At 45.3% G+C, this 24,790-nt stretch overlaps 1 protein-coding gene across 4 annotated transcripts in view; it reads right to left on the bottom strand.

The window, feature by feature from the left end:
• Positions 1 to 7,201: 7,201 nt before the first annotated feature.
• Positions 7,202 to 24,790, bottom strand: part of Zc3h12d (zinc finger CCCH type containing 12D) — a 38,075-nt gene continuing 20,486 nt past the window's right edge. For 3 of the 4 annotated variants that reach the window (XM_006512724.2, NM_172785.3, XM_006512723.4), the window contains exons 3-6: positions 24,272 to 24,411; positions 14,979 to 15,213; positions 11,265 to 11,371; positions 7,202 to 10,335 (exon numbers count right to left, since the gene is read on the bottom strand). In XM_006512724.2, coding sequence (XP_006512787.1) covers positions 9,530 to 10,335; positions 11,265 to 11,371; positions 14,979 to 15,213; positions 24,272 to 24,411 — 1,288 coding nt within the window. In that variant the 3' untranslated portion in view covers positions 7,202 to 9,529. Of the gene's footprint in view, positions 10,336 to 11,264; positions 11,372 to 14,978; positions 15,214 to 15,417; positions 15,690 to 24,271; positions 24,412 to 24,790 lie in introns of those variants that run through there. The other variant, XM_030245080.1, reaches the window with a different exon arrangement.

Below are 24,790 nucleotides of genomic sequence, written 5' to 3'. Positions count from 1 at the left end.
TTGAAGATATTTACCTGTCCTTTGAGTTGGGAATCTTCACTCTCTTCTATACCTATTATCCTTAGGTTTCTTCTTCTCATTGTGTCCTGGATTTTGTGGATGTTTTGGGTTAGGAGCTTTTTGCATTTTCTTTGACTGTAGTGTTAATGCTTTCTATGGTATCTTCTGCACCTGAGATTCTCTCTTATATCTCTTGTATTCTGTTGGTGACGCTTGCATCTATGACTTCTGATCTCTTTCCTAGGTTTTCTATCTCCAGAGTTGTCTCCCTTTGTGATTTCTTTATTGCTTCTATTTCCATTTTTAGATCTTGGATGGTTTTGTTCATTTACTTCACCTGTGTTGGTTGTGTTTTCCTATAATTCTTTAAGGGATTTTTGTGTTACCTCTTTAATGGCTTCAAGCTGTTTCTCCTGTATTTCTTTAAGGGAGTTATTTATGTCCCTCTTAAGGTCCTCTATCATCATCATGAGATGTCATTTTAAATCAGTATTGCTTTTCTGGTGTGTTGGGGTAACCAGGGCTTGCTGTGGTGGAAAAACTGGGTCCTGAAGATGCCAAGTAATGTTGGTTTCTGTTGTTTATGTTCTTGTTGTTGCCTCTCGACATCTAGTTGTCTTGCTATCTCTGACCATGGCTTGTCCCTCCTGCAAGCCTGTGTGTCAGTACTCCTGGGAGACCAGTTCTCTCCTGGAGGAATTTGGGTATGGCCCTGGAGGATCAGCTTGACAGTGCAGACAGAAACCAGAAGGATCCTGTCCCCAGATGTCCCTTGGTTTCTGTGTCCTGATGGCTCTGGGCAGGTCTCTCTTGGGCCAGGAATTTGAACAGAAGTGGTGGTCTTACCTGTGCTCACAGGCATGTCCGAAATCCTGGGAGACCAGCTCTCTCCCAGCGGTATTTGGGTATGGAACACTGTAACACACATTCAGCTCAGGAGGCAGGTCTCTTGGGCACTTATGAGCTTTTATAGCATTAGTTTTCACACTGAGTCCTATAATCCACTTTGATTAGATTTTTGGTCTTAATTTTTAAAAAAAATCATAATGACTGGACTTTAAAAAAGTAAAAGTAATAACTTTTTTTAATTTTTAAAAAACAACTGCAAATTAAAGCAGGTGAATTCATGTGGAATCTGATACTGCTCTGTCTCCTGGGCATTTTTACCTCTCATTCACCACACCAAGCTCCAGCTGAGGCTGGGGAAGGGATATGGAGTGGAAGAGGATGTCAATCCTCTACCTGGTCTCAGTATCAAATTAATAAATTGTCAGAACATTGTGGGACTGTGGGTGCTGGTTTGTACTTCTCACATCTGCTCATATGACATGAAAGTACTAAGTCATTGCAGGCTCTCTGCTGGCCTTAGAGGAGAGCACCGAGTCCAGCTGAGTCTCTCTGGGGCTGAATCGGGATGGTGAGTGTCACAGCTATAACCACCCAGAGCTGGGAGTCTGTCAAAGCAGGAACTCCTTTTATTGTATCAGTCTTTTTTTTATATAGGGTTGGGAAGGAGGTGGGCATTTTTTTGGTGAGGTGAGATGACATAGCGGGTGGGGAAGAGTGATGGAGGGTATGAGGTGAGATGATATGTGGGGTGGTGATCTCATGGGGCCTATAAGAAATTGACACATCAGCGGTAGCTAGGCAGAGGCAGGCTTAAGCAGGTTGGAAGTGAATGAGTTACTCCAGTATGGAAGTGAACAAGACAGGTCTCTAAACTCGAGCAAAGGCTCAGGCTTCCTCACTAGGCCTCAGTATCTGGCCAAATAAGGCCCAACAGTCATGCAGTCCCTTACAGGCCCAAAGAAGGAATCCTGGGGTTCCCCAGAGCCCCCTCTGACCCTCCCTAGTTTATAAACCAGTCCAGCTTTCCAGAGTGCCAGATACTCTTATAATCTATCAGTATAAATGGAAATTATTTAATAATAATAATAACAACCGTACACTCTGCTTACTCTCAGCCAGTCAGCAGTGAAGAGGCTGGTGCCTAAAAAGAGGGAGAAACCAGAGTGTAGGCTACAGGGTGCTGAAGACAGCAGCTCTGGGAGTCTCTTTGGGGGACTCTTCTGAGATGGGTCACAGGCCAAACACTAGGAGCCCTATCCTGGGTGTGAATTGATGATGAATACAAGAAATTGGGTCTCTTGGCTCTGAAGCTTATAAGCTCCTCTAATAAACAAGCAAAGAAAAACCTCCCAGGGAGCCTGGCAGAGCTTGGCCAATGTCAGAGCTCTACAACACCATAAACCACTGCATTTGCAGCAAACAGATTGTAAAGAATTATTTTGAAAACAACCTCCTCCCCAACCCCCAAAAGTCTTCCCTGGAGTTGAACCAACTCAAGGAACACTGGGAGGCAGAAAATGGCTTCCTGGAACATATCATGTAATACATCTCTTTTTCAAAGAATCTACTTTCCTACTTCACAATATATGGTCAACTCTTGCGCCGTTGAACAATATCATCTTAAGAATTTACCACATCGTGTTCATTGAATGAACTGTATTTTTGTTAAGTCTTCCAGCCCTCAGAGTCCTCAGTCAGTCAGCATCTCTCTCTGGTCGCCACAAATGGCTTGTGATGAATGCCCTTCTCTGAGAGTCTTCCAGGAGCTGAGTAAGAAGCGCCTTCCAATCTCTGCCCAGGAAGTGAAATGCTGTGGTGTGATTAGTTAGAGCCAATGTCACAAGGGGCTTCTGAACTCTGTTCTTTCTCGAACATTGCCTCCCCTGTCCTGACTGACCAGGAAGTTTGGGACACCAGCATAAGGCAGAATCTATACATTTTAAGTGTGTGTGGCTTGCTCAGTAAGTCTGGCCTAGCTACAAAGCAGTACCCAATAAAGAAAAGCAACCATTAGAAACAAAGCTATTGCAAGGGTGCCCTGAAGCAGTGTGGAAATGTGGGGATGAAAAGCTAAGAAAAGATAGCTTTGAAGGAGCCTGAGGAGATTCCAGTGCTGTTAGCTGAGGAATCATGGAGCATAGCTGAAGGAAGGGTGGGAGAGAGAGATGAAGTAAGGGAAGAGACCAAGGAAAGTGGGGGAGGAAAAGAGTCATGGTCAAGCAAAACATGGAGTCCAGAGGATTCACAAACAAGTGGTTTTGAGTGGAGCCAGACCGGGAGGAAATGAGAGATGGTGATAGTGGCAGTGAGAAAGGGGAGGGACAGCAAGAACAAAACCTCTGCCAAGAAAGCCTCGCTCCCTTGCTGTGTGGCCTCAGACTTGTGGAGAAATGCGACTCTGACTGCCTCTCAGCAACTGCCTAGCTGTGGAGACTGATGCAACTCACCATAGTCACACAAATACTATATTCTAGAGTCGTTCTGAATGCAGATAAAATCGGAATGATCATGAGTAAGTGATCCTATTGGAGCAATCGTCTTCAACAGCCAGTCGGGCAGCCAGTTGGGTGTGCTCAGCATCCATCTAACTGAGTACCAACCAGGGAGTCATGATCAGCGACAGTCACTCAATGACAGCCAACTAGATAATCAATGTCAGTCACTCAGAGTCAGCCAGTCATAATCTGCCACGCACTCCGGTCGAGTCAACTTGACAGGCTGAGGCTTGGAAGCTACTCATGAGGCAGAAGAGTTTCATGGAAACTCACTCCTGGAGCCTGGCGTTCTAACCCATACATCAATTTTCCATTCCCGGGTTAGTCTAGTGTATGGATCCACGTGCTCTCTTTTAGGATTATCTTATTATAAGTGCCTTTTAAGATTGAATTCTGACATAGCTAAAGCCTTCGCCAGTGTTTCAACAGTCCTAGAAAGTCCTTGAGCAAGACCATGGGCTTGGAAATTCAGTAAGAATGTTGCTATTCAGTGACATTCAGAATTGCCTCTGGCATTAAACTATCACTTAGAATAAAAGCCAAGTCGCTCCCATATACAGGAATTTACAATGGTTTAGGAAGTAGATCGGGCTGTGGTTTTAGAGTGTTGCATTATTCATGAGATGGTTAGCTAGAAAGGAACTCCCTAGTTAGAACCATGACTTGGGTGTGAAAGCCCTTGCCCTAGGAGTGAAAAGTTCTCACACCTGGCTTCTAAGACTATAGTTGACCTTAGATAGGGCTGACTCTGTCTCAGTTATTTTATTGCCCAGTTCCTGCCAGTCTTTGCGTTTTCATTCCTCTGTTTTGTGTAAGAGTCATTAAGCATCCTGTAACCTCATTTGTACCTTGCCGATGTGTCACCCAACTTCCTTATTGTCTTCTGTACAAAAAGTTTGATGCTCGATTTGACAAATTACATTCAGATTCTACACAACCTCTCCTGTGTACATCTGTCTGTCATCTCATCTGACGCTTTGCCCACCCGCAACTAGAGACCCGTTCCACGAAGACAAAGGGGCCCAGAGGGTCTTCGGCAATAATCCCTGTCCATAGATCAATGAATCACTGCTAGCCACCTGGTAAGTGCCAGTCAGTGAATCAGACCAGTTTGTCTTTCTGTCAGTCAGTCACCATCACTGTCACTCAGACAATCCTTGTCCATCAGTTAATGACATAGTCACTGTTAGTGGATTAGTGTTAGCTTAGTGAATGTGTTGGTGCCAGCTACTGTCAGTGTCCATCTGTCTGTTTCAGTGATCCAAAGACATCCATTAGTGGGTCACTGGGGCCATGACTCAGTGATGTTGTCAGTCAGTGTCTGTCAGTCAAGCAACACCAGTCACTGTCAGCCAGCCGGCCAGACTTAAGCATGGCATTCGCAGGTTTCTGAATGCTTGCCTGCTGTCTTTCTGTTTTTCTCAGCACCTTTTCTGTTTGTGAGACTTGGACAGGTGTCCCTCATCTGTGTGTCTCCGGAAACTCACAACAAATTACTTATCCAGTGGGGTCAGGTCCATTGCCCTTCATTTCCAGCTGCCCCTTCACACTTAGCCATTGTGACAGTGAGTGTCCTGAACTCGGAAACATCAGCTCAGATGTAAGACAAAGGAAGCAAAGCCGGTCTTTTACTCCAAAAAACCTCTTTTCCACAGCCACAGGGGCGTTGGGTGGCATCCTCCCCACCTAATTGTGGATAAGCAGATACAAGGGTCACCAAATAGAAGAGGAGGTTGCTAGGGACATCTTAAGGCTTGGTTCAATCCTCAGGTTTGAACATAGTTATGGACAGGTGTTCTGTCTGTCTGTCTGGACGATGGCCTTCTATCTGTTTGAAGGATCTGCTCCCCTCCTTCCGATGTCCACCCACCCTGTAGTTTTGTGAAGAAACCCTCACAATTTACACCCATGTGCTAGCCAGAGGTGGACGTGAGAGCCAGACTGATTGGCTCAGGAATGAGTGCGTGACCCACATCGGGTCACTCAGGACTCTTCCCCAGGATTATTTCAAGGCTGCTTCTTGAATCTTTAGCTGAAAGAATTTGTGCTTGAACCTGCCTGCAGAATAGCTCTCGTTGTCTAGAGAAAAGCTTGGAAGGAGACAGTAAGGGGGAAGGAAGGAAGGGGGAAGGAAGGAAGGAAGGAAGGAAGGGAGGGAGGGAGGGAGGGAGGGAGGGAGGGAAGGAAGGAAGGAAGGAAGGAAGGAAGGAAAGAAAGAAAGAAAGAAAGAAAGAAAGAAAGAAAGAAAGAAAGAAAGAAAAGAAAGAAAAGAAAGAGAGAGAGGAAGGAAGGAAGGAAGGAAGACAATCTAAGAAGCAGATCCAAAAGGAAACAGGCAGGAGACACCTGGTGGACTTTGCAGCCTCAAATGATGCGTCCACCTCTGGCCTCCTGCTGTTTGGTTCTGTGAGCCAGGGTGGCAGCCAAGGAACCTTGCCTAATAGAACGTAATTGCTGCCAGGTGTGGGTAGCTCTTGCCCATTTGGACATGAATTATTCCCTGTGTGTTTGCTCAAAACTCTTGACTTCTGCACTCTAGAAGCCTGTATCAGGCCTGGTCAGAGACCTCCTGGGAAGGACCCCTCATTCTTGAGCAGGGGGGCCTAGCACCTGCTCTGGATGCCCACGACTTGGTTGCTGTTGTTGTTTGGGTTTGCTATAAGGTGTGTGTTTAGTGCATTGTGCATTCGTATTGCATGTGCATGCATGCTCTAAACCACACATGCACTTGTGTGTCTGTGTCTGTTTGTGTGTGTGTGTGTGTGTGTGTGTGTGTGTGTGTCTGTGTGTCTGTGTGTCTGTGTTTAGAGTGTGTGCATATTCATGCATGGTTTAGAGCATGTGTGCATAAATGTGTGTGCGTGTGAGTGTGCCTGTATGTGTGTGTCTGTGCACGAGCGAGTGTGTTGGACAATGACTGCTTATCACTCCGTGTTTTGCTGAGCTCACCCTGGGTGCTAAGAGTGATCTCTTCGTGCCTACCTTCTTTCTAGAGTTTCATAGAAGGTGTCCTGTGCGGTGACACAGGACTCTGTATTTAGAAGAGCCCCGTGCTTGGTTTAATGCTCCACTGTCACCATCTTGAAATTGCTGCACAAGACCCCACGGATTACAGACCTGATTCTGGCTCCATGGAGCCCCCTTGTGGTGGGATTCGTGATGCCCATGAACCTCTCCAAGTCCCTAAATCTTACCTTCCTTGTTCCTTAAAGTCCCTTCCCCTCTCTAAGATCTCTGTCGCTCCCCTCTACTCCCATAGGGGACTCTTCTCTCAGAGATTACCAGCCCTTGTGACTTCATCCAAACTACCCATGCCAGCCGACATCTGGTCCACGGCACTCCATCTGACTTCACATCAAACTGAAGCTGGACTTCACTTTACTTAGAACAGTACTGAAAGCAGCAGCTTTTCTTGCTTCTATGGCTCAACACTCAAATCCTGTGATTCAGCCTCAAACCTCCTTCCAGATGGAGCCTCTGGGAAAGCACAGCCTGGCCCCTCCCCTGGGGAGAGACACTGGGAAGAGCTCCCTCGGCTTCTGAGTTTCGAAGGGGGAGCTAAACTCTGGAGTCTCTTTGGTGGATGTGGAATGGGTCTAGCCAACTGATGAGCAGCCTGTGGTCTTGGGAATAGCCTGCTCATTAACGTGCAAGGAGTCCAGCTACTTCTGGGGGAGGGGGAAGGCAGGCTCTAGCATATCACAGCTGCCCCCCCCCCCCGGGAGGGAGTACGGAAACTGGACATTAGCCAAGACTTCTCGCCCACCCTGTTAAACCTGGGGGGGGGGGTGCTGGGAGGGGGGAACAGTGGAGAAAAGAACTGACAAGAGAAATCAACACATGGTTTGACACTAGAGTCCAGGTGTGGAAAAGGTGGTTTATTTTTGGAGCATGGTAACAGTTATGCAACTAGAGATAGCCCATCTATGTCTCTCATCCACGGTTTTGTGTCACAAGGACATACTAAGACTTTGGAATTTTCCAAAGGTGATTACATCCGAGATGTGTTGTTGTCCCCCCCCCCCGCACACACCTCCTTTCCCCCCTCTTGTACTTTGCTTAATCACAGTGAACCAAATAAAATAGCTTTACAGCTTACTAAAACTCAAACTTGCCTTCAGAGGAGCAGTTTAAACGTTCCCAACTATCAATTTGCAATGCATTGATTCGAAGCATGGAACCGTGGCCTAAATGAACCGAGTATTTCTGGAAGGCAGGCTGGGGCTGAAAGAGACTAGACTGCAAGAGAAATAATGAGGCCAAGACAAGTTTTCTCTAATCAAGGCCGGCAAGTTTACTAAGAGAATGTGCTTAAAAGGGGGAGTGGGGAGGCCCATCCCCCGCTGATCCATTCTTGGTGCCTGGAGTCAGCCTGTAGGATAGGATATGTCTCTGGAATGTCTCAAGGGTCTCTCAGCAGGTAGCAGTCTCGGAGAAGAGCAGAAGCAAGCGGTAGCTGACATAACAACATAGCCATCTAAGTCAGAAGGCTACACCTACTCTAACAGTCTTGTGGAAAGGAAACACACACAAACACACATGCACCCACACATACATGCACACACACATGCACAGGCACACACACGCACTCGAGGGAAAAAATTCAAAGGATCTAGAAAGAGTGGACCGTCTTCAGGACCGGGGACTAAAGGTAGAAGCAACACTCTGAGAACAGCACATGCTTTGAAAAGGAGGTGAGGAACGATCTCTAATGAGCCATGCTAAGACTGTGTTTTTAAAAGAGGGAGGACTTCCAGGAAGCCATATGGCTGCCCTGGTACCAAGGAGTTGAGTTTACCATGAATACCGCAGCCGAGTTTTTCCTGAGGCATACCTTTGCTATGCCAACAAATGTGACTAGTAATAAAGGGGTGTTTCCCAAATGTACCTATCACACTGCAGGGGCTCGGAGGCTTTGGCAAAGAGTTCCCACTGGCAGGTCCCTTCTGACTCTCTCTGACCAAGTGAACTACCAACTCCCTCATGAACAAATGAGTTACAATCTGGCAGGCTACCATTGTAATTGGAACATATGGGTGCTGCCTACAGATGCTAGGGGTCCCTCAGGATGCTGGGCCCATGCCCCGAAAACACCGTATCATTTCTTGTCCCTTGTAAATGAATGAGCTTCTTTTCCCCCAAAACCCAGAGCCAAAGTTATCTAGAAGACACAACTAAGTGAAGTTGCAAAAAACTCCGCCGGAATCCAAATCTATGCTGACCCACCCAAAAACTGATTTTTGTTGTTGCTGGGGTTTTTGGGTTGTTTTTGTTTTTGTTTGTTTTTGTTTTTTGAGGGGGTGGTGGGTAGACTGGAATCTTATCTCTGTAAGGTGCAATTTAGAAGAGTTTATAAAATCACCACAAAGAAAGGCTGATTAAAAAAAAAAAAAAAAAAGAGCCAGGCTGAGTCTTAAGCAAGGCCGTGTGCATGTGTACATGTGCATGCATGTGTGTGTGTGTGTGTATGTGTGTGTTGTGATGTGTGGGTAATATGGTATGCATGTACAAAAAGAATAAAGCCCCAGTGAGAAGACCCTTGGGATCAGGTGTCCCTGGGACAGCCCCACAGTAAAATTTACACAACAAGGCTGGGTTCCCTTATGAGTGAAATTATCAATAGTGACTTGTAAACTCAGGCAGCAATGCCTTCCTTCTCGTGTCACCTGAACATGTATGTTAAACATCATTGGGCACCACAAAAGTCAAGACTGATTTACCAGCCTTTTTCAATCTTTCAACTACAATGACATGTTAAGTTCTCATGGCTTTCTAGAATTCTAAACACACACACACACACACACACACACACACATACACACACACACACTTACACAACAAGAGTTTATATCAAACTCAGCTTGATCTCCTTGATTAGCGGTGATGACCAGCTGAAACATTTGTAGATGCTTAGAACCAGATACAGATGTATTCCCGACAAAGCCTTCCAAACACAGCAGAAATCACCCTGTCCATGCAGCAGGTCCTGGCTTCAGGGAGCATCCCCAAGGTCCCCACGGGTATCCACCACTGAGGATGAGAAAGAAGTCTCCACCGACTACCTTTGAAGAAAACGGCGTCCAACCTAATGACACATCCAGACTAACAAGCGTCTTGTATCCCACCCGTCCAAGCTGCCAGTCAAGCCTGGGCCACCACCCCTTACAATGTTATGAACCTGTCTCCTAAGGATCCCCCAACGGAGCACCGGTCTTTTGGGATCTCTGCAGGAGGGTGAGCAGAGCCATGTCGGAGAGCGGAGGACCCGAGGCCATCACAGGGTGGTCTTGGTCAGGTGGGAAGAAGCTGCAGTGCACAGGGCGTGTTCCCCCACCATTGGCGACAGGTTGTGCTGACTCCGAAGGTCCTCTAAAGATGTCCTCACCCCAAGCCGACTCGGACCAGACCGAGTGGTTCAGATAACAATAGGAGCTGGGCAGGAGAGCCCACGGATCTTCCAGCGGTCTGCGCTGGGGAGGCAGGTCACTGTGCATGTCCCTGGAACGGTGTCTCTCCGACAGCCGGGCCTGTGGGCAGATTGGAGACCCGAGATCGCCCGGAGAAAGCGGGTTGTTCGGAGTCCGGAGGCTCCGCATACCTGGCAACCCTATGGTGGCAGCGCTGCCCGCGCGAAGGGATGGTGGGGCCCAGGACGTGGGGACACCCGTGGGCATCCAGTCCGGCCCACGAGACTGAGACACGACGCCGCTGGCCGCGGTGTCGCTGAAGGTGAGCCGAGCGAAGCTCCTATTCAAAGCTGCCAGGACCGCGGGCTGCGGGGCTGGCGGGAGGTCGTGCTCGCCGGGCTCCTGGGGAAGCAGCCGGGCTGTTGTAGGACGGCTCCGGGCGCTCGGTGTCCGCGGCTCCTCGGCGCCACCACCCAGCCAGGCCCGCGTCTTGGCACGGAGTTCGTCGGCCACAGACAGCTGCCCATGGTGTGGTCTCTCGGGGTGGTAGAATCTGCACTTGACCCCGTAGGTGCATTTCTTGCCTAGAAGAGGCAGGACAGAGGGAGCGTGGGATGAGACCTGCGGTGAGCAGAGGCTATGACGCCTAGGCCATGCCCTTCCCCAGGCCTCTGACTCTGTTGCTGTCCACCCCCTGAAAGACAGTGCTCAGAGCTCTGTAACCCCCAAGGTCAGCTGAGTAAGTAACCCATCAGGAACTTCTTTGAGCATAGTCTGAGGTCCAACTAAGTCATGTTACCCTTACCCTCTACCTGCCCGGGGGTCCTGACCTTAAGAATGGAGCCCGCAGGAGGGGTGGTGGAAGATCATGCATCTAGCACTGCCTGGGTTTCCACTAATGGCCACATGCCTTCTCCCTATACCTGTTCTGACGGGTGGGCAAAGTACCAAATAATTGACCATCTAACCCCAAGCGCTTCAACCCGACATTCTGGGCCAGCCCAGAAGGATAATCATATTCGTTCTAACAAGAAACGATTTTGAATGTCACTCATGTCTTGATGAACAAGCACAAGGTCATAAGCACAAAAGTCAGGAGCACTAAATATTTTGACAAGGCAGGTAGGGAAGGAGCTTGGATTGAAGCCCTTAACTCTGAATGGCTAATATGGACCAACTTGGTAAGGGTGGGAGTAGAGCAGACAGTGGGGCAGGTTAAGAATATACTGTACCAAGGACGCAGTGAAGGATCTAATAAAATAAGAGCAGAGGATACAGCTGTATCCCTCTGAGTGTGGCTCTACATCCAACCCTATGGGTGTGTCACTTCATCCTTTGAGTATCCTTGCTGGCAAACTGCAGTCCGGAAATGCAAGTGTCCCCCGTCCCCGTCCCCCCGTCAGGTAACTGGTTGAGGGTGGAGCTTGCTCGGGCTGGAAGCCAGGTTGTTTGTCTGCCAGGTTAGAGCTTCCCACTGTGCTGCCAGAGCCCACAAAACCTGGGTGCTACCCACCATAGGGACAGTGTTGCCAGGATGGCTCTGGGGGCCTTGGCTTCTTGCTTAGGAAGTTGCTTAGTGTTGGTCCACGGCGGCCCAGGGGGTCATCAGGAGGCATGAACCTGAAAAATAACCACAGAGGGGCCACTTTAAGAGTGAAAACAGCCGGGTGTGGTGGCACACGCCTTTAATCCCAGCACTCTGGAGGCAGAGGCAGGTGGATTTCTGAGTTCGAGGCCAGCCTGGTCTACAAAGTGAGTTCCAGGACAGCCAGGGCTATAGAGAAACCCTGTCTTGAAAACCCAAAAAAAAAAAAAAAAAAGAGTGAATGGGACTTACCACTGGTATCTATATGGGGGCTTGGGAGAGGAGGCCTGAGCCACCCAAGAGAGTAAATACCCGCATGGTATGACCATGCAACCAAGAAGGTACATATACCACAACATCTCTTCACATCAGCCTCTCCCAATGTGGTGCTGGCCAGTAGGTTCAGAATCATCTTACAGCTTGCTACACAAATGCAGACTGAAGCGTTGCGCTGCCCCTGTTAGGCAGAATTAGATCCCTCCCCCCTGAAATTTACATGTTAACAACTTCCTAGGTGATTTTTATGCAGGAAAAGAAGAGCTTAATGCTTGGCCTCCCACCCCTCCCCATCACTCTCACAGAAGTTTGAGAAAGTCCAAGGAGTTAACAGTTAACTCCTAGGAAACTTGGGAATTGTGTAAGCCCTTTGGAGGCTTAGGGCTTGATGATGGTTAATCTCAACTGTCAACTTCCTGAAAATAACTTGGGAGACAGGCCCTGGGCATGCCTGTTAGAGAGTATCTTTATCGGGTTAAATGAGGTGGAAAGATACATCCATTGTGGGCAGCACCATTCCCTAGAACTAGAATCCTAGACTGTCTACAGAGGAGTCAAGGTGAACTGGGCCAAAGCATTTATCACTCTCTGCTTGTTGACTGCAGACATGACAAGCTGCCTCAGCCTCTGACCACGATGACTTGCTCTCACTATGATGGGCTGTAATCTGGAACCATGAATCTAAATACCCCCTTAAATTGTTTGTTTGTTTTTTTTTTTTTCAATCAGGGCATTTTATCAAAGCAACAGACCAAGAAACCAAGGCAGACTCCTCCACCCTGTCCTCTTACACCATGCCTCTCATATAGGCAGATGCAGGGTCAATATTGACGATCTAAGACACCAGCAGGTAAGCAGAGGAAACATAGCCCATTCTTTATAAACTCTGGGTGTGGAGGAACCTCTGGCCTTGGCTTCAGCTTCTGGCGTTGTCTTGGCTCTGCACACATAGTCCTCTGATGCCAGCCTGTCTCCTGCCTGCTCCTCTTCCCTGGCACAGAGCCTCAACAAAGAAGGGACTGTGTTTTCCAAATGCTCAGGGCACAAAGCAGAAAATAAAATGGCTCAAACGCTGGACATCAGTCACTTATACTTGTAATCCCACTATTGTGAGTGCTGAGGCAGGAGGATTGCAAGTTTAGGGCAGCCTGAGTAACTTAGTGAGACCCTAACTGGAAATAAAATTTAAAAAGGGTGGGGGGAGGGGTACCAATATGCTTCAATAGAATGCTTACCAAATGTACACAAAGCCCTGGGTTCAGTGCCACAGAAACAAAATGCCTCTGGAGAAAAAGTAATAAAGACAAACAACAAAGCCCCTCCCATTTGCTAAGACCCTGCATTTCCAATAAATCCCTTTGTCCCCGAAGCCCCTTCCAGTCCATAATGAAGCTCTGGTGGGAGAACTGGGGAGAAGCACTGTCTTTCACAGTTACCATCTCCCAAAAGCTGAGTACGTCCCACCCTGCAGAGCTGAGTGATCTCTGACCCAGTGCAGACTCCAGGGTTTGGCTCCAGCCACACAGCTGGCTTCTTCGTGGAGTTGGGACCTGATCAAGAGTCTGAGAAGCCGCCCACTACAGTTATTAAAAGTTCTCAGAGGATTACCACCCCCCCTCTCAGGAGCAAGAGCTGCCAAGATTACCAAGAGGGCCCTGCGGACATGCCCAGGGCACTGAGGCAGGCGCCCTCACTCACAGGCTGTCCGCCCCTACCTTCTGACCTCCCTCCCTATAGCAGAGAGCCAGGCATTAGAAGGACTTGGCCAGGGCCTTGGCTGTCACCAGGCTAGAGGCAGCCATGGCCCATGAGCCCTCAGTGAGGATTTCTGAAATCTCATTTCCTGACTTGCCAGATTCATTTAGATAGAAGCTGGACAGAGAAAGCCTCTATCTAACTCATGGATCTGGAAATGGCGCGGGGGGGGGGGGGGGGACACACTACAGTGCAGCTGCTGAAGCATCTGTCCTGGGTTCAGGGGGGACATGGATCGCTTCCCAGGTGTAGAACAGGTGGCAGTGGGAGGTGGCATTCCACACCTGTCCCCAGGAATAACTGCTACCCCGTATGTATAGGACACAGTTCTCTCTAGGGTCCACTCTACTTCAGCAGGGCAGAGTCTCTGAGGACATCACTGCATAGGGTCCAAAGCCTTAGCTCTTTCCACTGCACTATACCACCTCCCCAGCTTTGGGGTCAAGCGCTACTCTCCTAGGCTCAAGTGAACTGAATGCCACTTGGAGAGCCTCTTTCTCTCCTCTCGACTCCTCTTTGCCTGGCCCGTAGTCACTGTTCATTCATTCCTGCATCCTGGATCACTAGCTACTGTGTTCCTACTAGGTGCCAAGCATGCTGGGAACATGCCGACTAAACAGGCATTCTGCGTCATTATAGGGTCAAAGACTTTGTCTCAAACCACATGCCAGGAGGCTTGTCAGAGATCACAGACTAAGAGTCAATGATTTTTGCCTGGAACAGAAATCAAGGCGCTTGGGTTGAAGCTCCATTGGTAGAATGTTTGTCTGGGATGCACAAAGCCCTGGGTTAAGTTGATGCATGGCATAGACTGGACACAGTGTCCAATGTAATACTTAAAAGGTGTATGCAGGAGGACCGGAAGTTCAAGGTGGTCCCTCACTACATAAGTTCGAGACCAGCCTGGGATATCAATCGGTATTAATTATGTAGAACTATGTTTGTCTGCATATGTGAGTACAGATGCTTTTGGAAGTCAGAGGTATTGGACCTCCTGGACCTGGAGTTAGAGAGGGTTGTGAGCTGGCTGGCCTGAGTGCTAAGAACAGAACTTGGGGTCCTCTGGAAGAGCAGCCAGCGCGCTTAACCACTGAGCCATGCTCTCAGCCTCAGTCAGTGTTTTTAAACTTGAAAGGAAATACAACAGAGTTGAAATCCCTCCTCCATTATAACTATTTTAGTTTTAATTTTTACTTTTTAGATTTATTTTTATTTTATGTATATGAGTGTTTTGTCCCCGCCTGTGTGTGTGTGTGTGTGTGTGTGTGTGTGTGTGTGTGTGTACCACATGGATGCCTAGTACCAATGAAAGCCAGAAGAGGGCATCAGATGCCCTGGAATGACAGTTAGGGATGGTTGGGAGCCACCATGTCAGTGCTGAGAACCAAACCTGGGTTCTCTGCAAGAGCAACAAGTGCTTTTAACCACTGAGCATCTCTCCAGGCCGACTCTGCACGATGACTGACTTAAGGCTCATATATGAAATAAGAGAAACAGGAGACACGGACACAGGAGAGAGGACACCATGCGGAATAGAGCTAAACCCTCCCCCCGCCTCCGCGGCCTGAAGAGTCCTGGTTACTGCACGGCACGCAGCCTTCCACCCCTTACCTGTCATTTACAAAGGAGAACATGAGCAGCCGCTGCTCGATGAACCATTTCCACTCTGGGTTTTCGTTCTGCAGGTCTCGGTAGTTGTCATTGGAGACAATGATGCCATCCTTCTCATAGGCCACCTTCACGATGTAGCGGTCATCGTAGCAGACCACTCGCTTGCCGTTCACCTTGCGGGATGGGGTATACACCAACACAGCTTGCCGCTCCAGTTCCTCCAGCACGTGTTGCTCTGCGACCACAGGGGGAGACTTGACTCAAGGCTCCGCGGAATGACCCATCTCCTAGCCCGGGGGCCCACCCTGAGCCATCTGTCGCCATCCCTGTTCCAGCCTGTCAGAGCCGGACAGCTTCTAAGGGACTTTCAACTTCACCGTTTCCCCCTTCTGCCTCCTGAGTGCTGGGCTTATCACCCTCACCACTGAGGCTGACTTACATTTAATGCCTACTGTCCTGGTATCAGGAAGTAAAAGCAGACGGAGCAGGAGTTGTGGTTGCAGGAGACCCTGCCTCAGACAACACAGAAGTGCATAGTACAACGCACCTAAAGTACTTGCAGTAAAAAGCGTCATGGACTCTGAGAATGGGGTGTGCCCTGCCTGGAGCACCCTGATGCCTATCTCGGTCCAAAGCTTCTCTTCCCTTGAGATAGCCTGTTATAAAATGTAATACTGACAGCCCCCTTCGCTTTTATTTTCACAGATACACATGCGAAAGGACCATTTTCAGTGTGGCCCTGCCTTAGACTTCACCCGAGGAAACCGTCCCTACCCATACTTATACAATGGTTTCTTTGTTCACTTACTGTACGGTGACTCGCTCTGGCTGTGCTCACATGTTTGCCACTTTCAGCCAGTGAGTCTCTGGCACGGATACTCAGGGAACCACCTGGGGCAGATCTCTAAAATATTTTCTGGCCTGCTAGGCATAATATGATCCCTTACACGGTTTTATTTTGCATTTATTTCTGGTTATTCTTGGGATCGAGCATCATTGCCTATGTTTATTGCCCAGTCACGGTTTTCTTATATAAAAGACTTATATATGAAATAGGTCATCTTTCTGTGGGTTCCTGTTCCTGCCTCATTAATTTGGAGTAAAATGTAAAGTGTAGGACTAGGGAAGTGACTGAGTTGGCAGAGTGCCTCCCTGTACCTGCATGAAGCTTGGAGTTTAATCCCTCACTGCACAAAATGAGCCATGGTGGCCTGTCCCTGAAATGCTAGCACTTAGCACTGGAAAGCAGAAACAGGAGGGGCAGGCCATCGGGAAAGCACAGCCTGCCCCAGTCTACACTCTTCGTTCTCATTTCTGTTTGTTTGCTTTTGGCACTGGTTGTCTGTTCGTAGGCCGAAGCTTTTATCTCAATGTGGCAAATTTTATTCCTGCCTAGTTTGTTAGCACACATAGCACTTGGGAGACTGAGGCAGGAGAATTACCACTAATTTGGCTATAAAATGAGTTCCAGACTGACTACGGCTATATAGCAAAACTCTGTCATAAAGAAATAAACATAGAGAGGTCGGAGGCCAACTTTTGAGTTGGTTCTTTCCTTCTACCCCATGGGTCCCAGGGATCCAACTCAGGACATGATTCCTATAGAAGCAATAGTCGAACGGTACAAAAGAGAGCCACATTCACATTGGAAGTGGCTACGAGATGGCAGCCAAACTTCAGATGTTGACAGATTTTAGGAAGACAGGAAGCAGAGACAACAATACAGTGTCGAGGGAGCCATAGCCCAGTAAATGTCCATCACTGTCTCTATAAAGAAGAGGAAGACATTGCTGGCAAGGAGAACGGCCTCAATGTGCTATTCTCTGGGAAAGAAGTCCTCCTTGTCCTTCCGCTGGGGTGTGTGGTAGGCCCAGGGGCCTTGCTTCCTGTCTGTTTCAAGAAGGTGATTTGGAGAGGGAAACCAACAGTGAATACCTGAGGTCGTCCCTGCTTCTGGGAAGAAGCCTCGTTCTAGAAAAGAAACCCAGGGCACAAGGACAGGTCTGTATCTGATCAAACTGGGTTGGTGAGATGGATCCGTGGGTAACAGTGCCTGCAGCTAAGCCCGACAACTCACATGACAGTGGCCATACTGGCTGGAGTACAGGTAGGCAGTTTTGACTGCTCTTCCCGTCCTCCGTTACAGTCTCTTCAGACTTACTGTTGGTTTTGTAGCAGCCTGACTGCAGGAGCCCCTCCTCACACCACATCTTCACTCCCTGAGAACTCCACCTCCCCAATGGGCCTCAGCTCTGACTTTTCAATGGAGATTCTGAAAACCAGAAGTTCCTGGACAAATTTTGAGAGACCATAGATGGCAGCCAGGACTACTATACCCAGCAAAATTATCAATCATTATTGACTAAGGAAAATTTTTCATTATTAAAAAACAATTTTAAGCAATTTCTACCCACCAATCTAGCTCTATAGAAGGCACTAGAAAGAAAACTTCCATCAAAGAGGTTAACTATACCCAGGAAGATGAAAAGAATAAATAATACCAAAGGAGTGAATAAAAGGGGAAATGGAATACATACATACCACAACAACATACATACATACATACCACAACAACATACATACCACAACTACATACATACATACTACAACATATATACATACCACAACAACAACCATACATACCACAACAATGAAATAATATAAATTAATAAACACTTCTCATTGATAAATCTCAATATTAATGGTCTCAATTCATCAATAAAAACAGGTTGGATTAGGAAAAAAAAACCAGGATTCATATTTCTATTGCATACAAGAAACTCACCTCACCATCAAGGATAGTGATTACCTTGGGGTGAAAGAATGGGAAATTTTATTCTAAGCAAACAGACTCAAGAACCAAACATCTGACAAACATAGACTTCAAACCAAAATTTAACCAGAAGAGATGAAGAAGGATACTATATCCTCATTAAAGGAAAAGTGTGTGTGTGTGTGTGTGTGTGTGTGTGTGTGTGTATGCCAAGAGGATATTAAAATTATAAATATTTATGCGTCAAATACAAGGACTCCCAAGCTTATAAAAGAAACACAGCTACCGCTACAATCACATATTGACCCTCACACAGTGATAGTGGGTAACTTCAACACCCCACACTTGAAAACAGACAGGTCATCTGGATGAAAACTAAACAGTTGAATAACATCATAAATTACATGGACCTGGAAGATATCTACAGTACATTTCATCCAAACACTAAAGAACAGCTCTCATGGAACTTTCTACAAAATTGACCATATACTTGGATATAAAGAAAGTCTCATCCGCATACAAGGAAATTGAAATAACACCCTGCATTCTAACTGACCACTAGCAACAACAGAAACAGACAAAAGCACACAAATTCTTAAAACTGAACAATTTACCACCTTAAAAACTGGGTCAAGACAGAAACCAAGATGGAAATTGAATAAAAATGAAAACACAACATATCCAAACTTATGGGACACAATTAAGGCAAGTTCTAATCTAAGAAGCAAGTTCATAGACTTAAGTGCCTACAGTAAAAAAAGGAAAAGAAAGAGAGAGGGGGGAGAGAGAGAGAGAGAGAGAGAGAGAGAGAGAGAGAGAGAGAAAAGAAGAGAAGAGAAGAGAAGAGAAGAGAAGAGAAGAGAAGAGAAGAGAAGAGAAGAGAAGAGAAAAGAAAAAACTGGAGACCTTATATTGGTAATTTACTAGCACACCTGAAAGCTCTAGAACAAAGAAAAAATAATACAAAAATAATAATAAATAATAAAAAGAGCTGATGGTAGGAAATAATCAAACTCAGGGCTGAAATTAATGAAACAGAAACAAAGACAATAGGAAAAATAACGAAATGGAGAGTTGATTCTTTGAGAAAATCAGCAAGACTATCAAACCCTTAGATTGTCTATCCTAAGTAAAAAGACACACACACATACACACACACATACACAGGGGCCATGGGAGGAATCAGAATTAATAAAATTAGAGATGAGAATGGAGACATTACAACAATCACTGAGGGCATTCAAAGAATACTCCACCAAACTGGAACCTAAAGGAAGTGGATGAATTCCTTAATATACATGGCCTATCACAGTTAAATAAAGATCCAATAAGCAGTTTAAATGTACCCATAATCCCTAGTGAAATAGAAGCAATATTTAACAAAAAGCCTCCCAACTGAGAAAAGCTCAGGGCCAGACCTTCAAAGAGTAATTAACACTAATACTCCTCAAAGTATTCTGTAAAATAGAAACAGATGGAGTCTTGCCGAGTTGTTTTTATGAGGCCACTGTTGCCCAGAATACAAAACCCACACAAAGATCCAGTGAAAAGTGAAAATTGTGAACATGGATGCAAATTTCTCAATAAAATACTGGTAAACCAAATACAAAAACACATCAAAAAGACTCTCCACCATGATCAAGTTGGCTTCATCTGAGAGACCTAAGGATGGCTCATGTATATAAATCAATAAATATAATTCACCGCCTAAACAGATTGAAAGGCAAAACCACATCTCATTAGATGCAGAAAAGGCCTTGACAAAATCTAACATCTCTTCATGATAAAAGTCTTAGAAAAACCAGGGATGTAAGGGGGATACCTCTGCATAGTAAATACGATCTACAGCAAGCCCACAGTCAACATCAACCTAAACAGAGAGAAACTCGAAGCATCTCCAGTTAAATCAGGCACAAGACACAGCTGTCCACATTCTCCCTGCCTATCCAATATAGTCCATGCAGCCTTAGCCAGAGCAACAAGACAACTGAAGGAGCTCAAAAGGGATTTGTTTGAACAGGAAAGGAGGAAGTTAAAGTATCTTTATCTGCAGACGGTATGATTATATACATAAATGACACTTAAAATTCCACTAGGAAACTTCTAAGACTCATAATCACCTTCAGCAAAGTAGTAGGTTACAAAATGAACACACAGAAATCATTAGTCTTCCTATATGCAAATGACAGACAAATAAAGAAACCGGGGAAACAATAGCTTTTATAATAGCCTCATTGGGAGGAGAGGCCCCTTGGTCTTGCAAACTTTATATGCCCCAGTACAGGGGAACGCCAGGGCCAAGAAGTGGGAGAGGGTGGGTAGGGGAGCAGGAGGGTGGGATATAGGGGACTTTTGGGATAGTATTTGAAATGTAAATGAAGAAAATATCTAATAAAAATTGGGGAAAAAATAAAGAAAACTTAAGAAAAATCTTGGGGTAACTCTAACAAGTAAAAAACTTGTATACTAAAAAATTTAAGACATTTAAGAAAAATATTAAAGACCCCAGAAAGTAGGAGAATCTCCTGTGTTCATGTATCAATAGGGTTAATATTGTAAAAGTGGCCATCCTGCCAAAAGCAATCTATAGATGAAGTAAGAATCCCCATCAAAATTTCAAGACAATTATTCACAGAAACTGAAAGGACAATTTTGGAAATACACACACAAACAGAATTGCTAAAACAACCCTGAATAATAATAATAATAATAATAATAATAATAATAATAATAATAATAATAATAAAAACCTGCTGGAGCTATCACCATCCCCAATTTCAAATTGTACTACAGACCTACAGTAATAAATAAATTTTTTTAAAAAGTAATAAATTAATTTTTAAAAACCACCATGATGGGGCTGGAGAGATAATTCAGTGGTTAAGAGCACTAGTTGTTCTTCCAAGAGGACCTGGGTTCTACTCCCAGCATCCACATGGCAGCTCATACTCTTTCAGGGGATTTGACACCTTCACATAGACAGACATACATACAGGTAAAACACCAATGTACATAAACTAAAAATAAATAGATTATTTTACAAAGAAAAAAACCCCACCATGGTGTGGGCATCAAAACAGATGCATTGATCAATGCTATTGAATTGAAGACTCAGGTAAATACAGACACCTATGGACACCTGATTTTTGACAAAGAAGCCAGAATTGCACACTGGAAAAAAAAGATATCATCTTCGTCTAACTGGATGGCTGCATGCAGAAGAATCCAAATATATTCATGCTTATCACCCTGCACAAAACTCAACTCCAAATGGATCAAGGACCTTTACTTAAGTCCAGATACCCAGAATCTTACAGAAGAAGAGTGAGAAAAACCCTTGACCTCCCTGGCACAGGAAGAGACTTCCTGAACAGAGCACAATTAACCTAGGCACTAAGATCAACAATTAATAAATAGGACCTCATGAAACTGAGATGCTTCTGCACCACAAAGGACACTGTCATTTTGGACAAAGCAGCAGGCTACAGAATAGAAAATGATCTTTACTAATTACATATCCAGTAGAGGATCAGTATCTAAACTATATAAAGAACTAAAAAACTTGAACAGGAGGAAAAACAACCCAATTTTTAAAATGGGCACAGACCTAAACAGAGGGTAGTTCTCAACAGATGAAACACATGGCTGAGAAACACTGGAAGAAAGAAATGTTCAACATTCTTAGTCATCAAAAAAATGCAAATAAAAACCACTTTGAGATTTCATCTTACACTAGTCAAGAATGGCCACGATCAATAAAACGAATGGCAGGCCATGCTGATGAGGATAGGGGTTAGGAACACTCATCCATCAACTTGTACAGCCACTGTGGAAGTCAGTGTGGCAGTTCTTCAGGGAGAGGGGAACAGATCCACTCCAAGAACCTGCTATCCCACTCTTGAGCATATACCCAAAGGACCTCACATCCTGCTACAGAGACATCTGCTCATCCGTGTTCATTGCTGCTGTTTATGATAGGCAGAAATTAGAAACAGCCTGGGTGTCCATCAAGTGATGAATGGATAGAGAAAATATGGTGCATTTACACAGTAAAATGTTATTCAGCTGCTAACAAAAATGAAATTATGAAGTCCACAGGTAAATGAGTGGAGATAGAAGAAAACATCATCCTCAGAGAGGCAACCCAGACCCTGAAAGACAAAGATTGCATGTTTTCTCTTGTGTGTGGATGTCAGCCTTTCAATACGTGTGCTAGAATCTGAATAACTGAGGTTATCCCATAAGTAACTAGCATGGAGAAGTGTATCTACCAATGAAGAGGAATAGAATATATGTTTATGGAGATATGAAAGGAAAAGCAGAATAGGGGGGGCTAAATAAGTTAGAAGATGGGAGAGAAGGATAAAAAAGGGACCATGGGGGGAAATAGCTAACAGCTAAGGCCATTTGAAAAGCCATATATGCACCTAACACACATACATACATGAGAGGAATCTATATGGAGCTACCAAATAGTAGAAGAGACAAAGCCCCAAGTAGACCTCCTATGCCACCAAGTAAAACCTCCAGGGTTGGGAATGGGTTATGTTTTATTCCATCATCAGCCAAAGGGCCCCATGGCAACCCTCAGACATCACAGGCTAATGGTTACTCTCCACGTCTTCATGGTAAATCTCTATTGCTGAAGACACAACTTATTTACATCGTCAAATATGAGTCATCGAGTTGATGCCTAACTGGTAGCGTCCCCTCCACTGACTAGCATCATGACACTGAAAGATAGTTTTAATAATACCCAGCTACAAACCTCACAACCTACAACAAGCTTGCAAGACACATGGATTCAACAGTGGCACAAACTGCTTTGGGAGTAACAAACCACTTTCTGATTGGAGTTCAGAGCCATGTTGTGAGACACTGCTAAAGTGGACAAGAGCCTACAACCAGACAGGTCATGGGCCTAGTGGAAAACCTTTTACTATTATTCTGCTAAAGGAACAGAGCAGTTATTGCTTCTCGGTCTTTTGGCTAAGATCTAGTGTAGGAACAGAGCAGTGAAATGACTCCTAAAGACATATTGCCATACTCATAGACCAGTTTCTCACTCAGACTAAACAAGAGAAACTTCTTCTTGTAGTAGATGGAAATTAACACAGAGTCCCTCACCCGGACAATGTGCAGAATATTAGAAACTCTTTAGCACTCAGTCCTAAATAGGATGTCTTTATCAGATTCCACCCCTCAAGGCTCAGGGATCTATGCAGAAGAGGCAGAAAGATTCTAAGAGGGAAAACCATGTCTTCCAGATGCAAGAGGCCTGACGCATATATGAACTCAGAGACTGTGGCAGCACACAAGATCGTCACAGGTTCAAACCAGATACCTTTCCAGCACTAAGTAGGGGAACTGAATACAAGGCCCCCCAACCCTCATCAAGAAGTTCTCTACAAATAAGAGCTGCTGGTAAAATGGAGTCACTGAATATATCAACTATGTCTCAGGACAAGCCCCACACCCAGGAGTGGTTGACTTAATGACAAAATAAACTCAATAGTAGTTTTGTGGGCGTTTTATTTAATTTTGCTTTTTTGAGCTTTTTTTTTTTTTTTTTTGTCTTGTTAGTATTTTGGTTGTTGGTTTTCATTTTCATCTTGTGTTTTTGTTGGGGTTGTTTTTGTTTATTTTTTTGTCTATATTTGTTTTTGTTTTTGCTACTCTGAGAGAGAGAATCTAAAGTTGGGTAAAGAGTGGGGTGTAGACAGTCTAGGATGATTTAGGGGAGGAGAAAACATGATCAAAATATATTTCATGTAAAAAATTTTTTTCAATAAATAAAGATGGGATGGGAGCCAGAAAAAAAAATTAGCTCATGGGCAGTCTTTGCAGAGAATCAGAGTTAGTTCCAAGGACCCACATTGGGTAGCTCACAACCATTAGTAACCCCAGATCAAGTAGTTCAACAGTCTTTCAGGTTTCTGAGGGTACCTACACTTGGGTGCACACACACACACACACACACACACACACACTATATATATATATATATATGAAATGCATAAATAAAACATACTAGAAGAACATGTCTAATAGAATTGTTGATCTAGCTTGCAGAAAGCCTCTAGTTTGATCCCAAGCAATGAAAAATGAAAACACTAAAAGTAAATTTCCATTTCTTCAAATAAAGAAATTGGAGAGGTATTTGGCAAATAGCAAATGTACCGTGACAAAATATCTCCTTCAGATCCTACGTATTGGATGTGAAGTGTAGACCCAGTCTTTAGAGAGTGAAACGTTGTATGACACAATTGTCATTTATTGTGAATGCATTCCCAATAAATGATAAAGTAATGTGCTTGTCTATAAGTGGGCAAGTAAAAGTTAGAGATTATTTATCCATTCAACAAGTTTTTGTGCCCTTTCTGTTCTCTCTGAGGAAGTGCTGCACGCAAGTGCTCAATGTTCACGGTCAGGGCTCTCGTGGCCCCTTCTGTACTGGAGAAAGACCCTAAGCCTGTAATGGCAAACTGACCACTAGCTTGAGGGACAATGGGCGGCATACCTCTGATAGGAGTATCAGACCTTGATGGCTCTTTCCTCCAAGATGGGACAAAAACCTTGATGTAGGTGTGTCCTCTGTCTCTAAACCAGTCCACAGCCAGACGAATTCCCCGGCAAGAGAAGGCTTCTTTATTTCCATGGCTACAATGGAAGTCAGAGAAATATGAGGAGACACGAAAATATCCTGGAAATATCCTGGATTACAGATTCAAAACTAAGAGGGAACTGAGCAAAAGTGAAGTTTAAACACAGTCCAGTCTTCCCTCAGACTAAACTAACAAACACAGGCCCCTCTCAATAAGGATGCTCAGGTTTCAGGGGATGGAGAGTAGAGGGTTGTGGTACAATGTTCCAAGGAATAATTGACCTGTCCACTGTTTAGCTGAACTTAAAAGAACCAACAATGAAGGGGGAAAACAAGAAGAATCAACATGAAACTGACAAGATTAGGAATCTGTAGAATTGCCCTCCCTCAGAGATGATTGTAGTGGCTATGCCAAGACTCCAGAGTCTAAGCAAG

This window comes from Mus musculus, chromosome 10, assembly GCF_000001635.26.
Source record: "Mus musculus strain C57BL/6J chromosome 10, GRCm38.p6 C57BL/6J".
Classification (NCBI taxonomy): domain Eukaryota; kingdom Metazoa; phylum Chordata; class Mammalia; order Rodentia; family Muridae; genus Mus; species Mus musculus.
Note: the sequence above shows the minus strand (reverse complement) of the source record. Positions and strands in the feature narration are given on the sequence as shown.